This window comes from Cydia fagiglandana, chromosome Z, assembly GCF_963556715.1.
Source record: "Cydia fagiglandana chromosome Z, ilCydFagi1.1, whole genome shotgun sequence".
Taxonomy (NCBI): Eukaryota; Metazoa; Arthropoda; class Insecta; order Lepidoptera; family Tortricidae; genus Cydia; species Cydia fagiglandana.
The window spans coordinates 42,352,111-42,374,552 of NC_085959.1; the positions used below are offsets into that span (position 1 = coordinate 42,352,111).

The 22,442-nt window shown below is 42.5% G+C and overlaps 2 protein-coding genes across 2 annotated transcripts; one reads left to right on the forward strand and one right to left on the reverse strand.

Annotated features, from left to right (window-relative positions):
* Positions 1 to 1,286: 1,286 nt before the first annotated feature.
* On the forward strand, positions 1,287 to 9,299 carry LOC134678141 (FMRFamide receptor). Its single transcript, XM_063536592.1, has 6 exons — positions 1,287 to 1,328; positions 1,518 to 1,790; positions 7,438 to 7,785; positions 8,093 to 8,290; positions 8,458 to 8,595; positions 8,768 to 9,299. The coding sequence occupies exons 1-6, from the start codon at positions 1,287 to 1,289 to the stop codon at positions 9,182 to 9,184; spliced, it is 1,416 nt and encodes a 471-aa protein (XP_063392662.1). The 3' UTR covers positions 9,185 to 9,299.
* A 2,883-nt stretch (positions 9,300 to 12,182) lies between these two features.
* Positions 12,183 to 22,424, reverse strand: LOC134678143 (uncharacterized). The gene is made up of 7 exons (XM_063536593.1): positions 22,305 to 22,424; positions 20,298 to 20,500; positions 18,316 to 18,520; positions 17,011 to 17,705; positions 16,819 to 16,960; positions 16,130 to 16,362; positions 12,183 to 12,281 (listed from the first exon to the last, which is right to left on the reverse strand). The coding sequence occupies exons 1-7, from the start codon at positions 22,422 to 22,424 to the stop codon at positions 12,272 to 12,274; spliced, it is 1,608 nt and encodes a 535-aa protein (XP_063392663.1). The 3' UTR covers positions 12,183 to 12,271.
* Between the last annotated feature and the right edge of the window lie 18 nt (positions 22,425 to 22,442).

Below are 22,442 nucleotides of genomic sequence, written 5' to 3' on the forward strand. Positions count from 1 at the left end.
TCTACACTATATCAAATTCTAGCTGCATGTTAACTAGTTTACTTACCTACATGTTTTATAAGACTGTTTGTTCCTAAAAAAAAATCCTGAACATAGCATAAAATAGAATATTGTATTACTTACATTACATATATAATATAAGTAAATATTAGATAGATACAGTCGCCATCAGACATATCGGAGCCGCCAAAGTGCTTACAAATATCTGAACACAGTACCTTTACTGTCAAGGCGTTAGAGTGCGTGTTCAGATGTTTTTGAGCACCTCGGCAGCTCCGATGGATATATCTGATTATATGAAATATTAATATATAACCTGCCCTGGCTCCTAAGAGTAGGAAGAAATATAGCAAAGATTGGACCTGGGGATCCGACCCTTTCCCCTCCCTTTTTGGGGGGTAGGCACGGTACGATCTCGTAGCTACTGGGCCAAATCAGCTTTGTTTGACCTTAGGAACAATCGTGCCAACTCTCCGCGGCATCTCCTGAGTCAAAAGTGCATACTCACTGCACTCACTTAGCTTACGAGCTCAATTTCAAAAATATCTAAATTTTGAAAGCCTTTATCTCGGAAACTATTCTATTTACAGAGACAATTCTAATCTCGTATTGTAGAAAATTTAGTCTTCTTTAAAAACGTCTAAGGAAGGTACTATCAAAAACTAGTCCTTTAGGGTTAGAATCGCCCAAATCTAAAAGAAAACCGAAAATTTCGCGGATTTATTTTATTTTACTTTATTAGGTACACTAAACAGACATCGTACAATATCATGGGTAATACATTTGCACATTATGGCTTAAATCTAGCACGAGATCCAAAACAAGTGTACACAGCATGTTTTACAATTGAGCGGAAATATTACAAACTAATTAACACCATATTATAGCTACAGTGAAAAATATCAGAGAAGAAATATCTATCTAAACATTACAATATAACGAGTAACGAACTTTACGTTAAATTATAAAGACTATTAAACATCACAAATGAAACAAACTTAGAGGATTTTTCGATATTATGAAACTACACAACGGGACTTAATCGCGTATTTCGCGTAAATACGCGATTAAGTCCCTTTGTGCAGTTTCATAATGTTAAATAATCGTGAAAGTTTAAATCAATGATTTTTCGATATTTGACAAAGTTGCGTTCAGCGCTCGAAGTCACCAACTTGTATTAGGGTAACATTCCATTTCTAACCGCAGCTGCATTACTGTCAATTTTACTATGGAAATTGACAATGACAGCGACGCGTTCAGTACCGATAGTGCAGCTGCGGTTAGAAATGGAATGTTACCATTTTTCATTGGGCCAATATCATAAACACGTCTGCAAAAAATCAGAACTACCGAATTTAACGCAAACGCGAAATGTATAAAATTACTGTATTATTAATAAAATTTTACACATTTTCATACTGATTTTTATTGTTTAATTTCCCTAAATTTGATGTTGCCTGCAGAGTTTCCTTACACTTACACGTCGAGCTTGACAGTATGTTTGTATTTGTTCGCAGAGCGGTCTTGTAGCGCGGCGGCACGGCAGCGGGAGCGGGCGCGGCAGCGGGAGCGGGCGCGGCGCGGCGGGGGGAGCGGGCGCGTGCCATGCCGCGATGAGCGGCGACGGCCGCAACGGCACCAACGGCACGCTCGAGTGCGACTCGGACGCCGACGTGTCCGAGTCCGACAAGCTGTTCCGGTTCGTCGTGCACGGCGTGCTGCTCAACGTGGTGGGGTGCGGGGGGCTGCTGGGCAATGCGCTCTGCGTTGCCGTGCTCAGCCGGCCGCAGGTGAGTCACAGTGTGGGGGGTGTTACCAACTACTGGGGAACGCTCTGTGCGTCATCGTCATCAGCCAAACGAAGGTAAACCCTTAGTCATTTGTATAGTCACATTCGACGTTTCACACTATAATATCAAGACAAGTTTGTGGATTAAGGTCGTCGTCGGAGTGGCAGAGTTACACTCAGTAGTAAGTAAATATATGTATGAAGTAAACGTCTTTATTTGGTAAGTAGCATATTTTATACATGTGTAGTTATCGCTAACACAAAGCAATATGCGTTTATGTCGCAGTAAACCAAAGCGTTACTGCTAAACATAGCTATATTACAACACATATTGACTTGACAAGCTGAAGCGAGCTGCATACGGTTCCCAAAATTTCATGCTAGAATCCCTCATTTGTCATTTCATTTCGCTTCACTCCAGATTAAACTTTTATAATTTAAAATTTTACCTCTGTAACTCTGTAAAGACTGGTTAGAATGTAGAATTACCAAAATAAATGTATTTTTTTAGTCTGTTCGAGATCCTGAAACGGTGAAAAATAGAGATAATACTCCTAAAAATACTTGTGATACCTAACGAGGAAATAAAAAATAACTACGTTTCCCCCCTTTTTAGGGTTCCGTATCTCAAAAGGAATAAACGGAACCCTTATAGGATCACTCGTGCGTCTGTCTGTCCGTCTGTCACAGCCGATTTTCTCCGGAACTACTGGACCAATTAAGTTGAAATTTGGTACACACATGTAAGTTTGTGACCCAAAGACGGACATGTAACGTAAATAAATGAATTTCAAACATTGGGGCCACTTATGGGGGGTAAATAGGAAAATTAAAAAATAAAGTTTTTCAAACTAGGTATATCGTGTTACATATCAAATGAAAGAGCTCATTGTGAGAATGTCAAATATATTTTTTTTATAATTTTTCAATTAACAGTTTAGAAGTAATTCAAGATAATAGGCAAAAAATGACCATCCCCCCCCCTTTGTCTCCGAAACTACTGAGTCTAAAATTTTGAAAAAAATACATTAAATAGTTCTTTACTTATAGATGACAGGGAAACCTATTATAAATGTACAGTCAAGCGTGAGTCGGACTTAATTACTTGGTTTTTGATCCGACCCCTATGGATTTTTAACCGACTTCCAAATCACATATAGGTAGATATCAGGGAATGAACATAGGTCAAAATGATATAAAAATAATTTTTAAGAAAAAAAAACCGACTTCTATGGGGCCCGGTGAAAGATTATGGTAGATGGTGCACTATGTAGAAAAGGAGGTAAAACCAGTACCTACTTTCTAGTAGCATTTCGTTTCCGTAAGGGTCGTAGTTATCTAGCCTAACCTAACCCACTTCTCTGATAGCAGTTCGGTTCTGTGAGGATCGCAGTTCGAACCTAATCAAACCCACTTTTCTAGTAGCATTTCGTTTCTGTAAGACTCGCAGTTCTAACCAAACCTAACCCACTTTTGTTCGGTTCTGTGAGGATCGCAGTTCAAACCTAACCTAACCCACTTAACGGCGCATGCGGTGCGGTGTACGGGAGTTTGAGCGGGAGGGGTTTGGCATCATCATACCCACATTTTATGGTAGGTAATCATAGTGGTTTATTTAGTTTAGGTATCATAGTGGTTTTCCGGGTCAAGGTCCGGGTCTCTGAGTCAGAGTCCGGGTCCGAGTCCCGGTCCAAGTCCGGGTCCGGGTCCGGGTCCGGGTCCGGGTCAGAGTCCGGGTCCGAGTCCGGTTCCGAGTCCGGTTCCGAGTCCGGGTCCGAGTCCGAGTCCGAGTCCGAGTCCGGGTCCGAACCGGATCCGGGTATGAGTCCGGGTCCCAGTCCGTCAAAATCGAAATTCGAAATCACCAAACATGTACTATGCGTCGTTGAAGAGTTCTGTTCTGATCATCATCAGCAGTTCCACTTCATCAAATGCGACAGTTTTTAATGTAAATTCTTGATTTTATGATGAAAATACAAAAAATTCTATACGTATGCCTTTAAGATTTGAGGAGTTCCCTCGATTCCTTATGGATCCCATCATCAGAACTCAAGCTTGACAGAAATGTGGCTTAAAAACTAAACTTGCTTAACAAACATAACGAAGAGGACAAATCGCCAAACGTGAACTATGCGTCGTTGAAGAGTTCCGTTCTGATCATCATCAGCAGTTCCACTTCATCAAATGCGACAGTTTTTAATGAAAATGCTTGATTTTCTGATGAAAATACAAAAATCTCTATACGCATGCCTTTAAAATTTGAGGAGTTCCCTCGATTTCTCATGGATCCCATCATCAGAACTCAAGCTTGACAAAATTGTGGCTTAAAAACTTAACTTGCTTAACGAACATAACGAAAAGGAAAAATCGCCAAAGCCGAACTATGCGTCGTTGAAGAGTTCCGTTCTGATCATCATCAGCAGTTCCACTTCATCAAATGCAACAGTTTTTAATGAAAGTGCTTGATTTCCTGATGTAAATACAAAAATCTCTATACGCATGCCTTTAAGATTTGAGGAGTTCCCTTGATTCCTCATGGATCCCATCATCACAAAAATGTGGCTTAAAAACTTATTAAGCCACATTTTTGTCAAGCTCGAGTTCTGATGATGGGATCCATAAGGAATCGAGGGAACTCCTCAAATATTAAAGGCATACGTATAGATTTTTTTGTATTTTCATCATAAAATCAAGCATTTACATTAAAAACTGTCGCATTTGATGAAGTGGAACTGCTGATGATGACCAGAACAGAACTCTTCAATGACGCATGGTACACGTTTGGTGATTACGAATTTCGATTTTGACTTGAACTGGGACCCGGACTCGGACTCATACCCGGATCCGGTTCGGATCCGGATCCGGTTCGGATCCGGACCTGGACTCGGATCCGGATTCAGACCCGGACTCGGAACCGGATTCGGACCCGGTCTCGGACCCGGACACGGAGCCGGACTCGGACCCGGACTCGGACCCGGACTCGGACCCGGACTCGGACCCGGACTCGGACCCGGACTCGGACCCGGACTCGGACCCGGACTCGGACCCGGACTCGGACCCGGACTCGGACCCGGACTCGGACCCGGACCTTGACCCAGAAAACCACTATGATACCTTAACTAAATAAACAACTATGATTACCTACCATAAAATTAATGTAGGTATAAAGTACGATGATGCCAATCTTACTAGCCCCTCCCGCTTAAACCCCCGTACACCGCACGGCATGCGCCATTAAGTGGGTTAGGTTAGGTTTGAACTGCGATCCTCACAGAACCGAACAAGGATTAGGTTAGGTTAGAACTGCGAGCCTTACAGAAACGAAATGCTACTTGAAAAGTGGGTTTGATTAGGTTCGAACTGCGATCCGCACAGAACCGAACTGCTATCTGAGGAGTGGGTTAGGTTAGGCTAGAACTACGACCCTCATGGCTCCTCTTCACGATGGGCCAACGCCGGCCACTCCAAGGGACGCATTTATGCGTTAAAGGGAGCAAGTGATATTGCTATCTCATTCTACCGCATGGCTGCGTCCCTTGGAGTGGCCGGCGTTGGCCCATCCTGTAGAGGAGCCATTATACAGAGGCGAAATGCTAGTAGAAAAGTGGGTGGTTTTACCTCCTTTTCTACATAGTGTACCAATCTACAATAATCTTTCTTCGGCCCCCATAGAAGTCGGTTTTGTTTTCTTAAAAATTATTTAAAGACATTTCACTCACGTTTCCACAAAAAATTCATTCGGCGCGGCAGCGCAAAACCCAAATTTACTGCCAGTGGTTTACGAGTCATATACTTCCCGTATTGAGAAAGCCTAATTTGCTGCACGACCTACATTTTCCTGTACAATGTCCTGACTTTAAAGGTCCCTACAGACCTGGCATGTTATCGTTTTGACCTGAAAGTCATTGTGATCAATAGGCTATATCCTTGTGTATATACAGCTGCCGTCGCCCGCGGATCTGTATAAAATTCCAAAAGATATAGACATTTTTCAAAACGCTTAATTTTGCGAGAATATACTTCCCTTGCCGCACATGCCGCAAATAACACTAGTGATGGGATACTAAAGAATCGATAACGACTTTATAATCGACAAAATTTTATTATTGTCACCGTGTCTGTGCGTGTTTAAAACAAATACATATTATTCATCCTCATATAATTATAAAAAGGGGTCCGACTTTTAGAGTAGGTATTTTTCAATATACTTAGATGTCATAGTCTTCAATTGTCGCATTAATAAAATGTCGTATCGACGCGGAAACATGAACAATGCGCAGCACTATAACCAATCTGAGCGTTGCGTACCGACAAATAGTACCCGTGCCGTGCTAAAGAAAAAAAATACCTTTCAGTGCGTTACGCAAAAATACTTCCCGTACATTTTTTCTGTTTGAATAATTGAATTGAAGTACGAATGTAATGTATAGTCATCTTTTTCTTACTCACACAAATACTACCAAATGCTTCCCGTAACGCAGCGAATGTGTTAAAAATTGTGTAATATATGGAACCCTTAGAACGCGAGTCCGACTCGCACTTGGCTGGTTTTTATTTTGTACAACTTTTAATATTTTTTGTGTGCCAATACACGCTTCAAAAACATTTTTGTAGGCATCATGACGGATCTAACGAGGTATCACACGTATTTTTAGGAGTATTATCTCTATTTTTCAGAATCTCATCTATTCATCATCATCTATTTTTCAGGTTTCTAGTTTTCAGGATCTCGAACAGACTATTTATGAATACGATATTTTCACACTTTCAAAGTAGGTAAAGAAAAAAAAACATCATTTATTCAGGCGAAATACACAGTTTTTTCTTCTGCCAAACTACAGGACAGTTTGTTAGCAGAGGGAACTCCATATAGATGGGTCGACTTAGCTAATTACCTAATTATTTTGTTAACTTAAGCCGGTAACATCTTATTGTTTATGGTGGTAACTTTAATTTAATTTTCTTTAATAGAAACATTATCATTAAATTTAAACATCCTAAAATAAAATATGAAAAATACTTCCTACTTCTTTTTCCATTGTTTTACCAGAGATATATATAACTCCTTATAAGATAAATAAAGTCTAAGAAAAAAACGTACCTCGGACGGCCAAGGAAAAGTCATTCTCGAATAGATGGCGCCATTACCTTTGGCCTATTCTCGGCTAGATGGCGTTAACGACACCGTTTGGTATTTAACAATTTTAACACATATCAGTGAAAGAACATGGGTCAGTATGGAACAATAAAAATTAAGAATCATTTACCCGTAAACATATTTTGATTATTTTATACATTTTCAATTTTATTTTAAGTTTTAATCGTGTGTCGATAGATGGCAGTAAATGAACCGTGACTACAAAATTGACAATGACAGGACCTGTCTATACTATCTATTCTTTTTGGTTTTACTGATTGTTCTCGTGAATCTAGAGTGATTTATATAAATTTTAAATTCATCTTTATTGAACTGCTCTAATGCCAGCAACATTCCTACCTACTTCCTCATGAACCGGCAACATACGGCATTCCACAAAATAATTCCTCATAATCACGTTTTTTACAGCGATTATTAGATTTTTGTCCACCTATACATATGTAGGTTAGGTAGGTACATAGTTGTAATAATTATTGAACTCTCCACGCAGATGCGGTCATCGATAAACTGCCTGCTGGCCGGGCTGGCGGCGGCCGACGCGGCGCTGCTGGTGGCCAGCGTGCTGCTGTTCGGACTGTCGGCCGTGTACCCGTACACGGGCCGCCTGCGCTACTACTACTACCACATCTGCCCGCGCCTGGCGCCGCTGGCGTACCCGCTGGCGCTGGTGGCGCAGACCATGTCGGTCTACCTCACGCTGGTGGTGACGGCGGAGCGCTGGGTGGCGGTGTGCCGGCCGCTGCGCGCGCGCGCGCTCTGCACGCCGCGTCGCGCCCGCTTCGCTGTCGTCGGTGTCGCTATATTCGCGTTTGCGTATAACGCGCCCAAGTTTCTTGAGGTTAGTTTTGATGTACTGCAGTAACTACGTGATAGCGTCACTTTACAGTTTATGTAAATGTATAGTATGAGAATTAAGAATAAGATTACTGGATGTTTCTGGAAGTGACGTTTGTAGGTATATTAGTTAAAAAGTTATCTTTCTTTTCTAGTAATTTTTAAAAATGTTTTTATACTTGTTCTAATATTAAATTTATGTCATAAATGAGATGTACGAGTACCTAAGTGATTATTATGGTAAATTCGTCAACCTTCACATAATCAAAAATATTCGTCAAATATATATTGGTGACGTTTACGTTCGGCAGGTGGAAGTGGTCCGTATCCCGGCGCTGGGCGCGGGCGCGGGCGCAGACGAGGAGGAGGACGCCATCTACTGCGTGGCCGCGGCCGAGTTCCGCAGCGAGCTCTACGTGGCGGTGTACGTGCACTGGCTGTACCTGCTCGTCATGTACGCCGTGCCCTTCACCGCGCTCGCCGTGCTCAACGCGGCCATCGTGCGCCAGGTGAACACATTACCGGCACCTACTGTGGCCGGCTCTGCGACGAGTGCTTCGGATTTTATGTGCCGCTCCGTGCACCCGCGCCAGCTAGTGAACGCTTTTACACATTACAAACATTTACAAAGCAAAGAGTTGTAATGGTTAAAATAATAAACGCTCTCTTTCCACAGGTGCGTCGCGCGCAAGCGGAGCGAGCGCGGCTGTCCCGCTCGCAGCGGCGCGAGCTGTCGCTCGCCACCATGCTGCTGGTCGTCGTGCTGGTCTTCTTCCTCTGCAACCTGCTGCCGCTCGTCACCAACTCTTTCGAGGCAAGTACCATCGCGCCAGTGTCGAGCAAAGCCACCTGTGGTTCTCTCACATTAAACCATCCGCTCTATCGGAGCTTTCTAATCTGGTGCAAAGCTCCTCAACGAATGATCTTTCTCTTTTCATTTTGCTTACATTTAAGATATAAACTGATAGACATCGTTTATGATGCAGGTGTTCCTGGGCTCGGAGCTGGAGCGGCTGGACGCGCTGGTGAAGACCTCGAACCTGCTGGTGACCATCAACTCCTCGGCCAACTTCCTCATCTACGTACTGTTCGGCGACAAGTTCAAGCGCGTCTTCCTCGCCACGTTCTGTCGGCCAGCGCTGGCCTGGCTGCCGTGCATCCGCCGGCGCGAGGAGTCGCCCGAGCACACTAGAGACGATTCCTGCGCGTCGGGTCCCGAGAGGCTGAGTCTCCGGGTGTCTCTGGCCAGGGACACGACCCTGCGCCGGTCCGTGCCGCGCCGGCAGCGCCCGAGGCGCCTGGAGCCGGCCCCCACCGTCTACTACCCGGCCACGCCCTCCTCCTCGATAACGACCCTCCCCAACGACCTGCCGCATAACGGTCACGCGCGCGACCACTTCTAGACTGTGCTCAAGTGTTAGAGACGGCGCTTTGACGCTGGGACTCTTTAGTAATGTTATCTGTGATTCGCTGTACGCGTTTTAGAACGAGAGTGTCTCGGTAAAATAAAAGTTCATCGATGTATTTATGTATTTCATTTAATTCCTATCCCAAGTGACCTAAATACTACAGAGTTCTTTGTCATATCCAAATAAAATGTATTAATTTGATAGGTAATTATAATAGTTCAACCCACGCAGGGGCCGCAGGTGATATGCAATACTGAATATCTGGTTCCGACAAGTCTCCCTAATTTTTTCTTTAGAGTAAGATTTATGTTGCACTAGCGACCCGCCCCTGCTTCGCACGGGTTACATAAAACCTTAACAAAATTATACCTACACCTAAACCTTCCTCCAGAATCACTATTGATAAGTGAATAATTTTTAAGAAAAAAAAACCGACTTCCATGGGGGCCGATGAAAGATTATTGTAGATGGTACACTATGTAGAAAAGGAGGTAAAACCACCCACTTTTCTACTAGCATTTCGCTTCTCTATAATGGCTCCTCTACAGGATGGGTCAACGCCGGCCACTCCAAGGGATGCAGCCATGCGGTAGAATGAGATAGCAATATCACTTGCTCCCTCTAACGCATAAATGCGTCCCTTGGAGTGGCCGGCGTTGGCCCATCGTGTAGAGGAGCCATAAGGGTCGTAGTTCTAGCCTAACCTAACCCACTTCTCAGATAGCAGTTCGGTTCTGTGAGGATCGCAGTTCAAACCTAACCTAACCCACTTAATGGCGCATGCGGTGCGGTGTACGGGGGTTTAAGCGGGAAGGGCTAGTAAGATTGGCATCATCATATTTTATACCTACATTTTAAGATAGGTAATCATAGTGATTTATTTAGTTAAGGTATCATAGTGGTTTTCCGTTCCAGTCCGGGTCCGAGTCCGGTTTCGAGTCCGGGTCCGAGACCGGGTCCGGATCCGAGTCCGGGTCCGAGTCCGGTTCCGGGTCCGAATCCGGATCCGAGTCCAGGTCCGGGTCCCAACCGGATCCGGGTCCGAACCGGATCCGGATATGAGTCCGAGTCCAGGTCCCAGTCCAAGTCAAAATCGAAATTCGTAATCACCAAACGTGTACCATGCGTCATTGAAGAGGTCTGTTCTGGTCATCATCAGCAGTTCCACTTCATCAAATGCGACAGTTTTTAATGTAAATACTTGATTTTATTATGAAAATACAAAAAAATCTATGCGTATTCCTTTAATATTTGAGGAGTTCCCTCGATTCCTTATGGATCCCATCATCAGAACTCGAGCTTGACAAAAATGTGGCTTAAAAACTTAACTTGCTTAACGAACATGACGAAAAGGAAAAATCGCCAAACGTGAACTATGCGTCGTTTAAGAGTTCTGTTCTGATCATCATCAGCAGTTCCACTTCATCAAATGCGACAGTTTTCAATGAAAATGCTTGATTTTCTGATGTAAATACAAAAATCTTTATACGCATGCCTTTAATATTTGAGGAGTTCCCTCGATTCCTTATGGATCCCATCATCAGAACTCGAGCTTGACAAAAATGTGGCTTAAAAACTTAACTTGTTTAACAAACATAACGAAAAGGAAAAATCGACAAACGTGAACTATGCATCGTTGAAGAGTTCTGTTCTGATCATCATCAGCAGTTCCACTTCATCAAATGCAACAGTTTTTAATGAAAATGCTTGATTTTCTGATCTGAATGCAAAAATCTCTATACGCATGCCTTTAAGATTTGAGGACCCTAATAGCATTTTCTTGTAGGGATTTTGTTGGGCCTTTGTTTACGTATTAGTTGGGCAACCGTTATATTTGGCCGTACGATTTGCTGGAGGGCCCTCGACAAAGGCCCTCCCGAAGATTCCCAACAGAGGGCCATAAGAGTAATTTTTTCGTTGGGCCTATTTAAATAAATCATACAATTATTCAACGGTGGTGGTTTTGGTTGGGCCGTGGTTGGGCGTATACACATTTGTTTGATGGTTGGTTAATTGTTACATTTGGCCGTACGATTTGCTGCAGGGCCCTCGACAAAGGCCCTCCCGAAGATTCCCAACAGAGCATAACCCATAACCCATGAAACACAGCCATACATTATCTATTGATATTCGAAACTTTATATAATTTTCGAATATCACGTTTCTTAATAAGGTGGAGCAGAAAAGTGGTCACAAAATAAATATCAATAAATATTAATTATTGTTTAGGTACAGAATAGATGACTGCAATGACTTCATGCACAGTGAAAGGGTTAACCTCTTGTCTATGTATGATAACTTGATAAGATGGACCCTGTCCGAATTTTAGTATTCGTTTTGCTTTTTTGTTTAATATTCATGTTACAGCACAACCAAGGTTGGAATCGCGATTTTTGACCACCATACATACCACACACATACACACACAAGTATGAAAGGTTAAGGTATTACCATAGATTTTCTTGTGAAAACCATCATAAATAAAACACAATGCTTAGCAAGGTAGTGGTTCAATAAAACCGATTCACTTTAGTACAAACACAAACAGTAAATAGACACGAAAAAACTAGTCACTTGTTACAAAATCTACGGAAAAGACGCTTTACCCGCCTTTTGCTATCTATATTGCATGCGCATAATGATATAGCTGTCCTGCTTGCACATTGACATCGACAGCCGGTGTCATGGGCGGGTCAACAACATAATTATGCGCGTGAGATACAGTTAGGAACAGGCGAGTCAGTGTACGAAATTCCTCGTACCCAGCGTCCTTTTAAATACCTATAGATATCCAGTTAAAAATTGGGACCGTATCGGAAAGCCATTATAAATGTTCTACAAATTTTAATGGCTTTAGGCATTAATCGTCTTACAAGTAATTTAATTCCTGGTATCTGGTAGGTACTTTTGGGAACGAATGTCACAAACACAAGCAAACCGCAATTACGGGCGCGGCGCGGCGCGGAGAAACAGCAACCACTGTTGACATCATGAAACAAAAGTAGACTTCAGGACAGGAGACATCAGGACAGGACGGGATGGCTGGAGACTGCGTGAGTGCATGGCGAGTCGGGCTGGCGGTTATAAGCTCCTGTGGGTAAGTAAAGTAATAACGATATTAAAATTTTAGAGTCCGCTTCTCATTTTGATTTGATGCTTCGAGCAACAGCGGCTTCTGACATGTCGGAATTTAAATTTCAATATCAATTTTTCAATATTTTATTTTATTTTGCCATGTAGGTAGGTATACATTATGTTCGTCAATTATTGCACATATATTCCTTAAAACTATTACAATACCTAGGTAATTACTTAACTATCTAATACAATAAAATTAGCAAATAAAATTAAGTGTGTGTGTCGTCGCCTAGCACCCATAGTACAAGCTTTGCTTAGTTTGGGGCTAGGTTGATCTGTGTAAGATGTCCTCAATAAAAAAAAAATAATAATAAAAAAAAAAAAACAATTTTTCCATACATCTTTTTCATCCAAATAATTGACAGTATCTACAATTTTTCTATTAAGTACCTAATTTATGTTTCACATTTTTTTGAAATTTAATATCTGGCCAATTTATTCCATGACTAGGAATTTTGTTGTAGAAAAGTACTGCCTGACCAACAAATGATTTTCGAGCCTTAGCAAGTCGTTAATCGGCGCACAGCAAGTTTATCTTTGTTTTTTTGTGTTGAAGGTATGGTTGGCACTATTCTTGGAAGATGTTCGTAGTTTCTTCTAGTGTATGATGTGAGATTTTTTAGCATCGTAAGGAAAAGGCTAAGGAACCAAAGAAACACCGAAATTCGACGTCTTTTTTAAATGGACTCTGGGCCGCTACCTCAACAAAGTTGTTTTTCTTATATTGTGTGTTTCTGAATTTATTCAAATAATTAATGTACCATTACTTTGATTTACCCCGCTTTTGTAACATATTTTAAATATATCAGAATTAAATAACGCATTTCATGTAAAATATTTATAAAAAAAAATTACCTACCACATGCTAACAATAATATAATAATACAGTGAGTATTCAATTCTACACAAGCAATGGAAATCTAATAAACCGGGAAAATAATCTAACTATAGCACTAAACTCGAGAATATCGATTTATTTCCATAAAAATAGGGGAACCGCGGGCAAAATCCTATAGGTACTAATTACGACCATCTTAATTGAATTTATGATTTTATTAATTTTTTTGCCAAAATAAAACTCAAAATTTCCAAAAAAACATAAAAAATAAAATACTTTCTTAAGTTCAATCGCTAAACGAACAGCATATCCATTGCAAACCAACCAATATAGCGGTTAAAGCCCGTAGACCGATAATAAAAAACGTTAAATATATTAACTAAGGTTGCCTCCAGAATCTCGCGAACTAAATTGACAGGTCAATGTGCACAAATGATACCACAGTGTGGCCAGTGCTGTTCATATCGATATTTTCAAAAAAGTTTGAATTAGAGAATGACGCGAGAATTCACCGCTAGCGGCGCTACTGTTGCGCGTTCAGTTAAAATGTATCTTTAAGTCATTTAAATTATTTTACAAATGTTACTTGGTATTTCGAAAATTGTTCAATTTAATAATAATAGACACAAGGATTTTGGATAAAGATATTGTAGGTAATTAAATAAATATTTTATTATATTTATTTTATTTTATTTGTTAGGAAAACTTACAGCTAGAGTAACAAGTTGTGGGTGATAACATAGAAACAGTGATTTTAGCTCAAAATACAAATAAGGCCGACCCAGACGGGGAAATAAGATACTCGTAAGATTTCTCATTTATTTTGTGTGGTGTGGACGTAAAAATTAAATCGTCTCGGTGATCCCTATTGCTTCGATTGTAAAGAAGACCAGTCCATAAACTGGACATTCAAGTTGACAATTAGGTCAGAATTCAAATACAGTCAGACCAAAAAAAGACTGCAGCGAATTTAACAGCCCACGCAGTGCAAGTATTATTTTAAACGTCAAAATTCTATAAAATTACGACGTATTAAATAACAGTTGCACTGCGTGGGCTATCAAAATCGCTGCAGACTTTTCTTGGTCTAACTTTAATTATCGATCAATCTCATCTACCGGTCACATTGTATAAAATTAAAACACCAATTTTAGATTTATGGCGACAACCGCGAGCTCTTGATATAAACAACTTGCCCCCAAACCTGCATATTAAGAGACAACAGGAGTGGTCATATCTCCATACAAACGTACTCGACTGTTTCCTCCGTGGGTTTTGATGCTAGAGTAATGATTTTTTCAACACCGATTAATATTGTCAATATATGTGTCGGACCGTTCTGCTTTTTTTGATATTTTTGTTTTTTTTGAGGCGCTAGAGCCTTTCAAAAATGGCCAAAATGGCCTCATTGACTATGCCGCAATGAGAGGCGTAGTATTCAAAACTGTTATCAATTAGCCAAAAAAGCAAAACGGTCGGGCACAGATAATATCATAATCATTTAATTGGTTAAGTTTTGGAGGAGTAAACACTAAACAGTCGAGTACGAAACCTCGATTTTTGAGATTTTTACGCAGGATTTTTCGCCTTGTCCTTATCGCACTAGGTTTATGAGCCGCTTCCGTTAGCGAGATGAGTATATATTTACCTAAAATATTTAAAACTCAGCTCCGGTTTCGTCTTAACATTGAAATTTGTCAGTTTCACATCCGCACCCCCTGATTTGATTGGTAACAATCTTACAATCGAATCAACCACTTTTCTCGTCACATTCATACAAATCGAAATCGTTTGTGACCCCTTTACTCGTATAACTATCACGGGTAGTAAGTGCATCTTACTTATCGATATCATTTTATCGACATATACCCCTGACTATTTTTTCTTTGCTATTCCTGGTATCATTTTATTTGTCAAACTCATGTCAATTTACTTCGCGAGTTTCTGGAGGCAACTGTACCCACATACCTTCCTATAGGTCTTCCAATTGCTAATTCTTGTATTTACATGAATAATTGAATATTGATCAAAAGTAAATAAAATAATGTAGTAAAATAAAGACGAACATGTTAGACATCATTTACAACAAAAATACGCAGGGAATCTGCCGAGATAGCTAAGCCAAGGAAGTCTTCGATTACCTTACCACTACCACTTCCTCGATCCCTCGTCATTGTTATGAATTTTGAATATTACTTCAAAAGTGACCGATCATGTGACAAAAAATACGCGGTAAATTAGAATTTTTATGACAGGTTAACATCGTAGACCTTTTAAAAGGTCATTGGGCGCGTATAAGTTAAAAGTGTAACTATGCTTGGGCCGGAACCACTACTTCGTCGGAGACCTTTGAGTAGGTCTCTGGGCGGCGGGAGGGTAGGGTAGTCAAGTATATGACTTAAACTCCTAAAAATTATGGAATATATAAATTATGGAATGTAGGTATAAGTAACATAATCACTCCTGTGTTTTACTACTGTCCTGGGTCCCATCCTTACAGTACGGTAAGCCAAGAAAGTGGTCTACCACTTTTTGACTCTATCAATGAGATGATAGAGTCGAAAAGTAGTAGACCACTTTCTTGACTCTATCAATCAGATGATAGAGTCGAAAAGTGGTAGACCACTTTCTTGGCTGACTGTACCTTCGTTCGATGAAAAAATCAGTAGGTACTTCTGATTCATAAAATAATTATCTACCTCCTTCTTTGTTTATAAGAAACCCAAAAATAGTGGCGTCTACAGGCGCAAGTTATACAGGGTTATGTAATACGTACAGCCAGCATCAAGTATGCTTAGGTACATATAGTTAGCACGATACTCGAGTAGAGCAGATTAGAAGCGACGACGCCGCACATGCCACCCTGTAGGGCGCGCCGCTTAGCGCGTGCGTAGCGCTGCGTCCCCGCCGTAGAATCGATGGCGGGGTCAATGAGGGCGTCAACAGGGATACCAGCGTCGTACCTGCAGAGTAGCAGCGACGCCGCATATACCACTTGCACGGCCCTGCGTCTCCTGGCCGCCGCGCGCGCCACTTCGCGCATGCGCATCGCTGTGTCCACGTCGTAGATGGTGGAGTTGATGAGCTCGGCGTACGGCCGGAGCATCGTGAACACGGAGACGGCCGCCGCCGAGGCCTGCCCGCCGAGCGGCGCCGGCGCGCCGCACTCCACCGGGCCCATCGACATCACGCCGATCTACAACACACACATATTTTTAACAATTATGCTATACAAATTGTTACATATTTGCGGTGGCTTATATTTATATGTATATGGTTATTCAATAAAAAGACTCGTTAAGATTGTTTACCCTTATTCATAAGTGAGGCTTACGTTACATTGTCGACTATTAAGGTAAACTGCATTAAAAAGTTCGATGATAATTAATATTTCTGATCAGATACCGCGATATAATGAAAAATGCAAGTTCTTGCTAATATAAACCTCATCATACATTGGGTACGCACGAGGCCCGCCGCCGGCGCTGGCGCGCAAACAGGAGCACGTACCTGCGTGCCATTGTAGAGCACGGGCCCGCCCGAGTCGCCGGAGCACACGCCGCTGACCGCGCCGACCGCGCAGGCGCGATGCCGCCAGCCCTCGCGCCCGCACGAGGCCCGCCAGCGCCGGCGCGCGGGCTGGAGCACGTACCTGCGTGCCGTTGTAGAGCACGGGCCCGCCCGAGTCGCCGGAGCACACGCCGCTGACCGCGCCGACCGCGCAGGCGCGATGCCGCCAGCCCTCGCGCCCGCACGAGGCCCGCCGGCGCCGGCGCGCGGGCTGGAGCACGTGCCTGCGTGCCGTTGTAGAGCACGGGCCCGCCCGAGTCGCCGGAGCACACGCCGCTGACCGCGCCGACCGCGCAGGCGCGATGCCGCCAGCCCTCGCGCCCGCACGAGGCCCGCCGGCGCCGGCGCGCGGGCTGGAGCACGTGCCTGCGTGCCGTTGTAGAGCACGGGCCCGCCCGAGTCGCCGGAGCACACGCCGCTGACCGCGCCGACCGCGCAGGCGCGATGCCGCCAGCCCTCGCGCCCGCACGAGGCCCGCCGGCGCCGGCGCGCGGGCTGGAGCACGTGCCTGCGTGCCGTTGTAGAGCACGGGCCCGCCCGAGTCGCCGGAGCACACGCCGCTGACCGCGCCGACCGCGCAGGCGCGATGCCGCCAGCCCTCGCGCCCGCACGAGGCCCGCCGGCGCCGGCGCGCGGGCTGGAGCACGTGCCTGCGTGCCGTTGTAGAGCACGGGCCCGCCCGAGTCGCTGGAGCACACGCCGCTGACCGCGCCGACCGCGCAGGCGCGATGCCGCCAGCCCTCGCGCCCGCACGAGGCCCGCCGGCGCCGGCGCGCGGGCTGGAGCACGTACCTGCGTGCCGTTGTAGAGCACGGGCCCGCCCGAGTCGCCGGAGCACACGCCGCTGACCGCGCCGACCGCGCAGGCGCAATGCCGCCAGCCCTCGCGCCCGCACGTAGCCAGCTTCAGCCGCACCTCCCGCAGTCGCTCGCCCGCCGGTTTCGCCTCCGTCATACCATAGCCCAGAATCTAGAAAGTTAAGCGGTAAACACTTAAGGGGACGGTATACGACTTTTTTCGATTTAGACCTCACCTTGTGCAAATGATTTGTTTAATAATTGCCTACATTGCGTAAATTTGTTCACAGTGAAACTACTAGGCCGTCTTTGGTATCGTATTCGTATAAACCGGGGGTGCTGAATTAATTTATCACATTGAGAACATAATTGAATTCAGCACCCCCCACAGCACCTCAGCAGCCAGTTTGCTTTGTCTTTTTTGTTTTGGTCGCTACTTTCCCGAATGAAGGTTGAGGGAGGCGATGGCCGAAATAAGCATCTCGTCATAAAAACATTGGCCGAATAATATCTTAATTTCTTGTCTTAATTTAATATAAGAATTCAAGTCTTGGAGACGGACACTTACGAGACTTTTACAACTCTAAAATATTTAGTGTGTTGTTTATATTTTTTAATTAAATTTTATTTTTATTTTTGGACAATTAGAGACTGTACACTAAATCATACGTTCCCTCCAACCCGGAGTAGGTAATTGGCGAGCTTATTTATTACGGGTAAATTCTTAAATTAAGGCTCGTTGCACCAACCACTTATACCTAGTTAAACAACACCCATCTCACATCAATATCCTTATCTAGCAGATCGTCAATTTGGTACAGCTTCAAGTCACGCACGATGTCTCCGTCGGTGCGCGGCGCGCGGGGGACGGGGAAGTACGAGTAGGAGGAGAGCAACATGTCGCCGCGCGTGCGCACCAGCCCCAGGTCGTGCTCCAGCGTCACCACGTCCGGGCCCTCGCCCATGTCCCTCACCACGGCCTCGAACCTGAACACATTCAACTCCACTCAACAGAACCTAAGCCACAATAGAAACCCAAATTAACATTTACTATGTTAGTTTATTGTTAGTGTACCCACATTTACAATGTATGCATTTTGAGTCAAATAAATAAAAGCATTAGAACCCTTACGTGTCTTATCTATAACTACCACGTAGCAAATGATTATTTTTTGACGAGCAGAGAAAAGACAACGATCACAAAATGTCATTACCGTAAAGTCTATAAAGTGGGCTGAAAGTGGGCGATTTCCGTACGCAAAAAAATGGGAGGTGTCAAACAAATTTCTATGACATTTTAGTTGTCAAGTTCACAGTTCACAGTGTCAAGTTCCGTTTTTGTACGTTCTTCTCGATATAAATGTGTGTTATGCCGATAAAAAATACAGAAAGTGCTTTATGTTGTATTTTTTTTTGGTTGAATATTAAATAATGTGTGTAGTAAATCATAAATTATCACAGTTTTTGTTTTTTAGTAAAATATTTGCTCTTAAAGTTTGTGGTCCATATGTAACCTCTGCTCGTTTGGGGCACGTACAAGTAGTCTATATGTGACCACTGCCCTGCAAGGAGTTTACATGAAAATTAAAGGTAAGATTATTACTATTAATGAACCCTTCTAGTACAATATTCACTATTTTAAACAGGTATTCATTTTTAGTAACTGCCGCTGTTGTGTCTGCTGTTTACTAATGTATACCTACACGGATAAATGGCAGTATTTTCTTATTACGTTGTGATTTTATTATTTCATCGATTAATATGTAAAGAAGCGACTAACCCTTAAAACTACTCCTTAAGCCACCGTCCGTAACGGGCAGTGGGCATTTAAAAACCACAGGTTTTTTTATTGAAATAATGAAACAAAAAAAAACAAGAAATTATTTTTTTAACGTTATTATCTACCGGAATCACTAACCAAAAGTAAAAAAAACGGCCAAGTGCGTGTCGGGATCGCCCATGAAGGGTTCCGTAGCAGTAAGTAACATAATAAAATGGCGGTTAACAATTTTTTTTTTAATTTATTTAGGAAACAAACAGTCACATACAAATATGTTTATGACGTATTAAAAAAAAACTACTTACTAGATCTCGTTCAAACCAATTTTCGGTAAAAGTTTGCATGGTAATGTACAGTCACCAGCAATAATATGTTACTCTTTAAAGGCAGCAAAAATATGTGACACGCTCTTATGAGTCTACAAATAAGATCGTGTCAGATATTTTTGCGGCCTTTGTTGTGTAACATATAATTGCAGGTGACTGTACATCATTATATATATTTTTAGTTTTATCATTCTCTTATTTTAGAAGTTATAGGGGGGGGGACACATTTTACCTCTTTGGAAGTGTCTCTCGCGCAAACTATTCAGTTTAGAAAAAAATTATATTAGAAACCTCAATATCATTTTTCAAGACCTATCCATAGATACACATGTATGGGTTTGAAGAAAAAAAAAAATTGAGTTTCAGTTCTAAGTAAATATGGGGAACCCCGAAAATTTATTGTTTTTTTTTCTATTTATGTGTGAAAATCTTAATGCGGTTCACAGAATACATCTACTTACCAAGTTTCAACAGTACCAATAGTTCTTATAGTTTCGGAAAAAAGTGGCTGTGACATAGGTACGGACGGACAGACAGACAGATAGACATGACGAATCCATAAGGGTTCCATTTTTTGCCAACAACCCTAAAAATATAATAATATATATATCGATAAAAAATAATATATAATTTTAAAAAAAAGACGATGTCGAGTTACCCAGGGTGTGCATAGATGAGCTTTACAGTCGCCAGATTGGAGTCGGAGCGATCCCGTCCATTAAACTGCACGTAGGCGACGTGAGGCTTCGCGCAGTGCGCCGCCGTGAGCGCCCAGCGCGCCGCCAGCACGGCGCACGAGCAGCGCGGCGCCAGCGACGCGTCCAGCAGCGCGCACGCGCCCGGGTACGCGCCCGCCGGGGCCTGCGCACAACACACAACACGTTACACGGGCATAGTCGGGTACGCGCCCGGGCCCCTACAACACAACGTTACGTATAAGTACGAGTAATCATAACACGGAGAGACCCCACACTAATTAGACAGTTATGTTGCTGAGATAGGGTCGATACAGACTGACTGCAACCCGACTTCTGTTTGTATGGGCACTGCATGCCGACTGCACTCCAACAACTGCAACGTCGGCGTGCAGTTCCCATGCAATGCAATTACTTTCAATGCATACAATGCATGTTGGGTTTGTCTGTCATTGGGTGAATACTCGTGAATTTGTTTTTATTGTCACATTTTTAATAAGTTTAAATATGTTTAACTCGTGTTGGCAAACTTGAATACGTACCTAAATAAAAATAATACAAGTTGCAGACGTCCCTTAAGGTCATTGTGGGGAAGACCGTCTAATACAGATGTAGTGAATAATCCTTCACCATCGTATTTTTACGGAAAAGCACGAACGGGTTATGCTATTTCAGTTACTCTCAGCATGAAAAGTACTGAGCTTGACCGATGTACTTAGCATAACAAATGCGAACGTTTCTGAGTAAATACGATTGTATACAAATTAATACAAAAAAGATTGTTTACTATACCTACCTACCTCGTTTTTTTAGCATAAGAAAAAGTGTAAACAATCTTGACGTGTCTATTTGTTGAAAAACACATATGAAAAATAAATTACTACAAATGTTATGTAACAATTACATACATATTATAGCAAAGATATATATTTTCATTTTTTTCACATCATCTATTCAGAAAAGGGCTAGCTTTTTCTTCCCTGCTAGGAGGGATCAAAGTAACACTTTTCTGTTCTAGCACACTATTTTTAATTATTTACACATTATTTTTTTAACTTATTATTTCCTCTTGGGCGTTAACACTTGAATCCCTCATTACGCTCAGGATTCTACTTTATACTATTGTAGAATACATCGCTTCATTCAGGATTCAATGTACGCCCTTGACGGAAATATATCATTTTGATCCCTTGTAAAACAAACTACTATTGGTCTCGTAACAGTTACTTACAATTTTTTACATCGTAAGTATTTCATGCATGGTAATGTATATCATATATTTTTTTTAGTTTTATCATTCTCTTATTTTAGAAGTTACCGGGGGGGGGGGACACATTTTACCACTTTGGAAATGTCTCTCGCGCAAACTATTCAGTTTAGAAAAAAATGATATTATAAACCTCAATATCATTTTTGAACATATATCCATAGACACCCCACACGTATGGATTTGATGAAAAAAGATTTTTAAGTTTCAGTTCTCAAGTATGGGGGACCCCCAAAATTTATTGTTTTTTTCTATATTTGTGTGAAAATCTTAATGCGGTTCACAGAATACATTTACTTACCAAGTTTCAACAGTATAGTTCTTATAGTTTCGGAAAAAAGTGGCTGTGACATACGGACGGACAGACAGACAGACAGACAGACAGACAGACAGACATGAGGAATCTATAAGGGTTCCGTTTTTTGCCATTTGGCTACGGAACCCTAACAAGGTATATTTACATCTGTATCAAGTAAGTCGACCGTCTACAAGATCTTTCGTTGCTCTTGTGTTTGTAGACATACTCTAGTTACAAAAGATCGGAAGGAGCGTACTCGTACCTATAGCTCTTCGTTTCTGAGCAAAATACGTATACTACAAATACGGGAGTTGATGCCCTATAATGGTCCTCCCAACGAACCAAAAATGTAATATTGGCGGTGTTCTTCACAGCGGCCTTATTGCGCTGATAGGTAATAGGTACCTCCATGCCGCCGAAGATGCGCCGTGCAGAGGCGTCGCGCCCTATCGAGCGGAAGAACGCATAGCGCGCGTGCACTTCACACAGCGCACACAACACAACCACCACCAACGCCTTCGGCATGCCTTATAATTATTACCT

Coding starts and splice junctions, on each gene's coding strand:
- LOC134678141 (XM_063536592.1), top strand. CDS start 1,287: ATGGAATGTTACCATTTTTCATTGGGCCAATATCATAAACAC. Junction 1,791..7,437: donor CCGTGCTCAGCCGGCCGCAG/GTGAGTCACAGT, acceptor CTCTCCACGCAG/ATGCGGTCATCGATAAACTG. Junction 8,596..8,767: donor TCGTCACCAACTCTTTCGAG/GCAAGTACCATC, acceptor TTTATGATGCAG/GTGTTCCTGGGCTCGGAGCT.
- LOC134678143 (XM_063536593.1), bottom strand. CDS start 22,424: ATGCCGAAGGCGTTGGTGGTGGTTGTGTTGTGTGCGCTGTGTGAAGTG. Junction 20,501..22,304: donor GCATCTTCGGCGGCATGGAG/GTACCTATTACC, acceptor TGTTGTGCGCAG/GCCCCGGCGGGCGCGTACCC. Junction 16,363..16,818: donor TGCTCTACAACGGCACGCAG/GTACGTGCTCCA, acceptor TGTGTGTTGTAG/ATCGGCGTGATGTCGATGGG.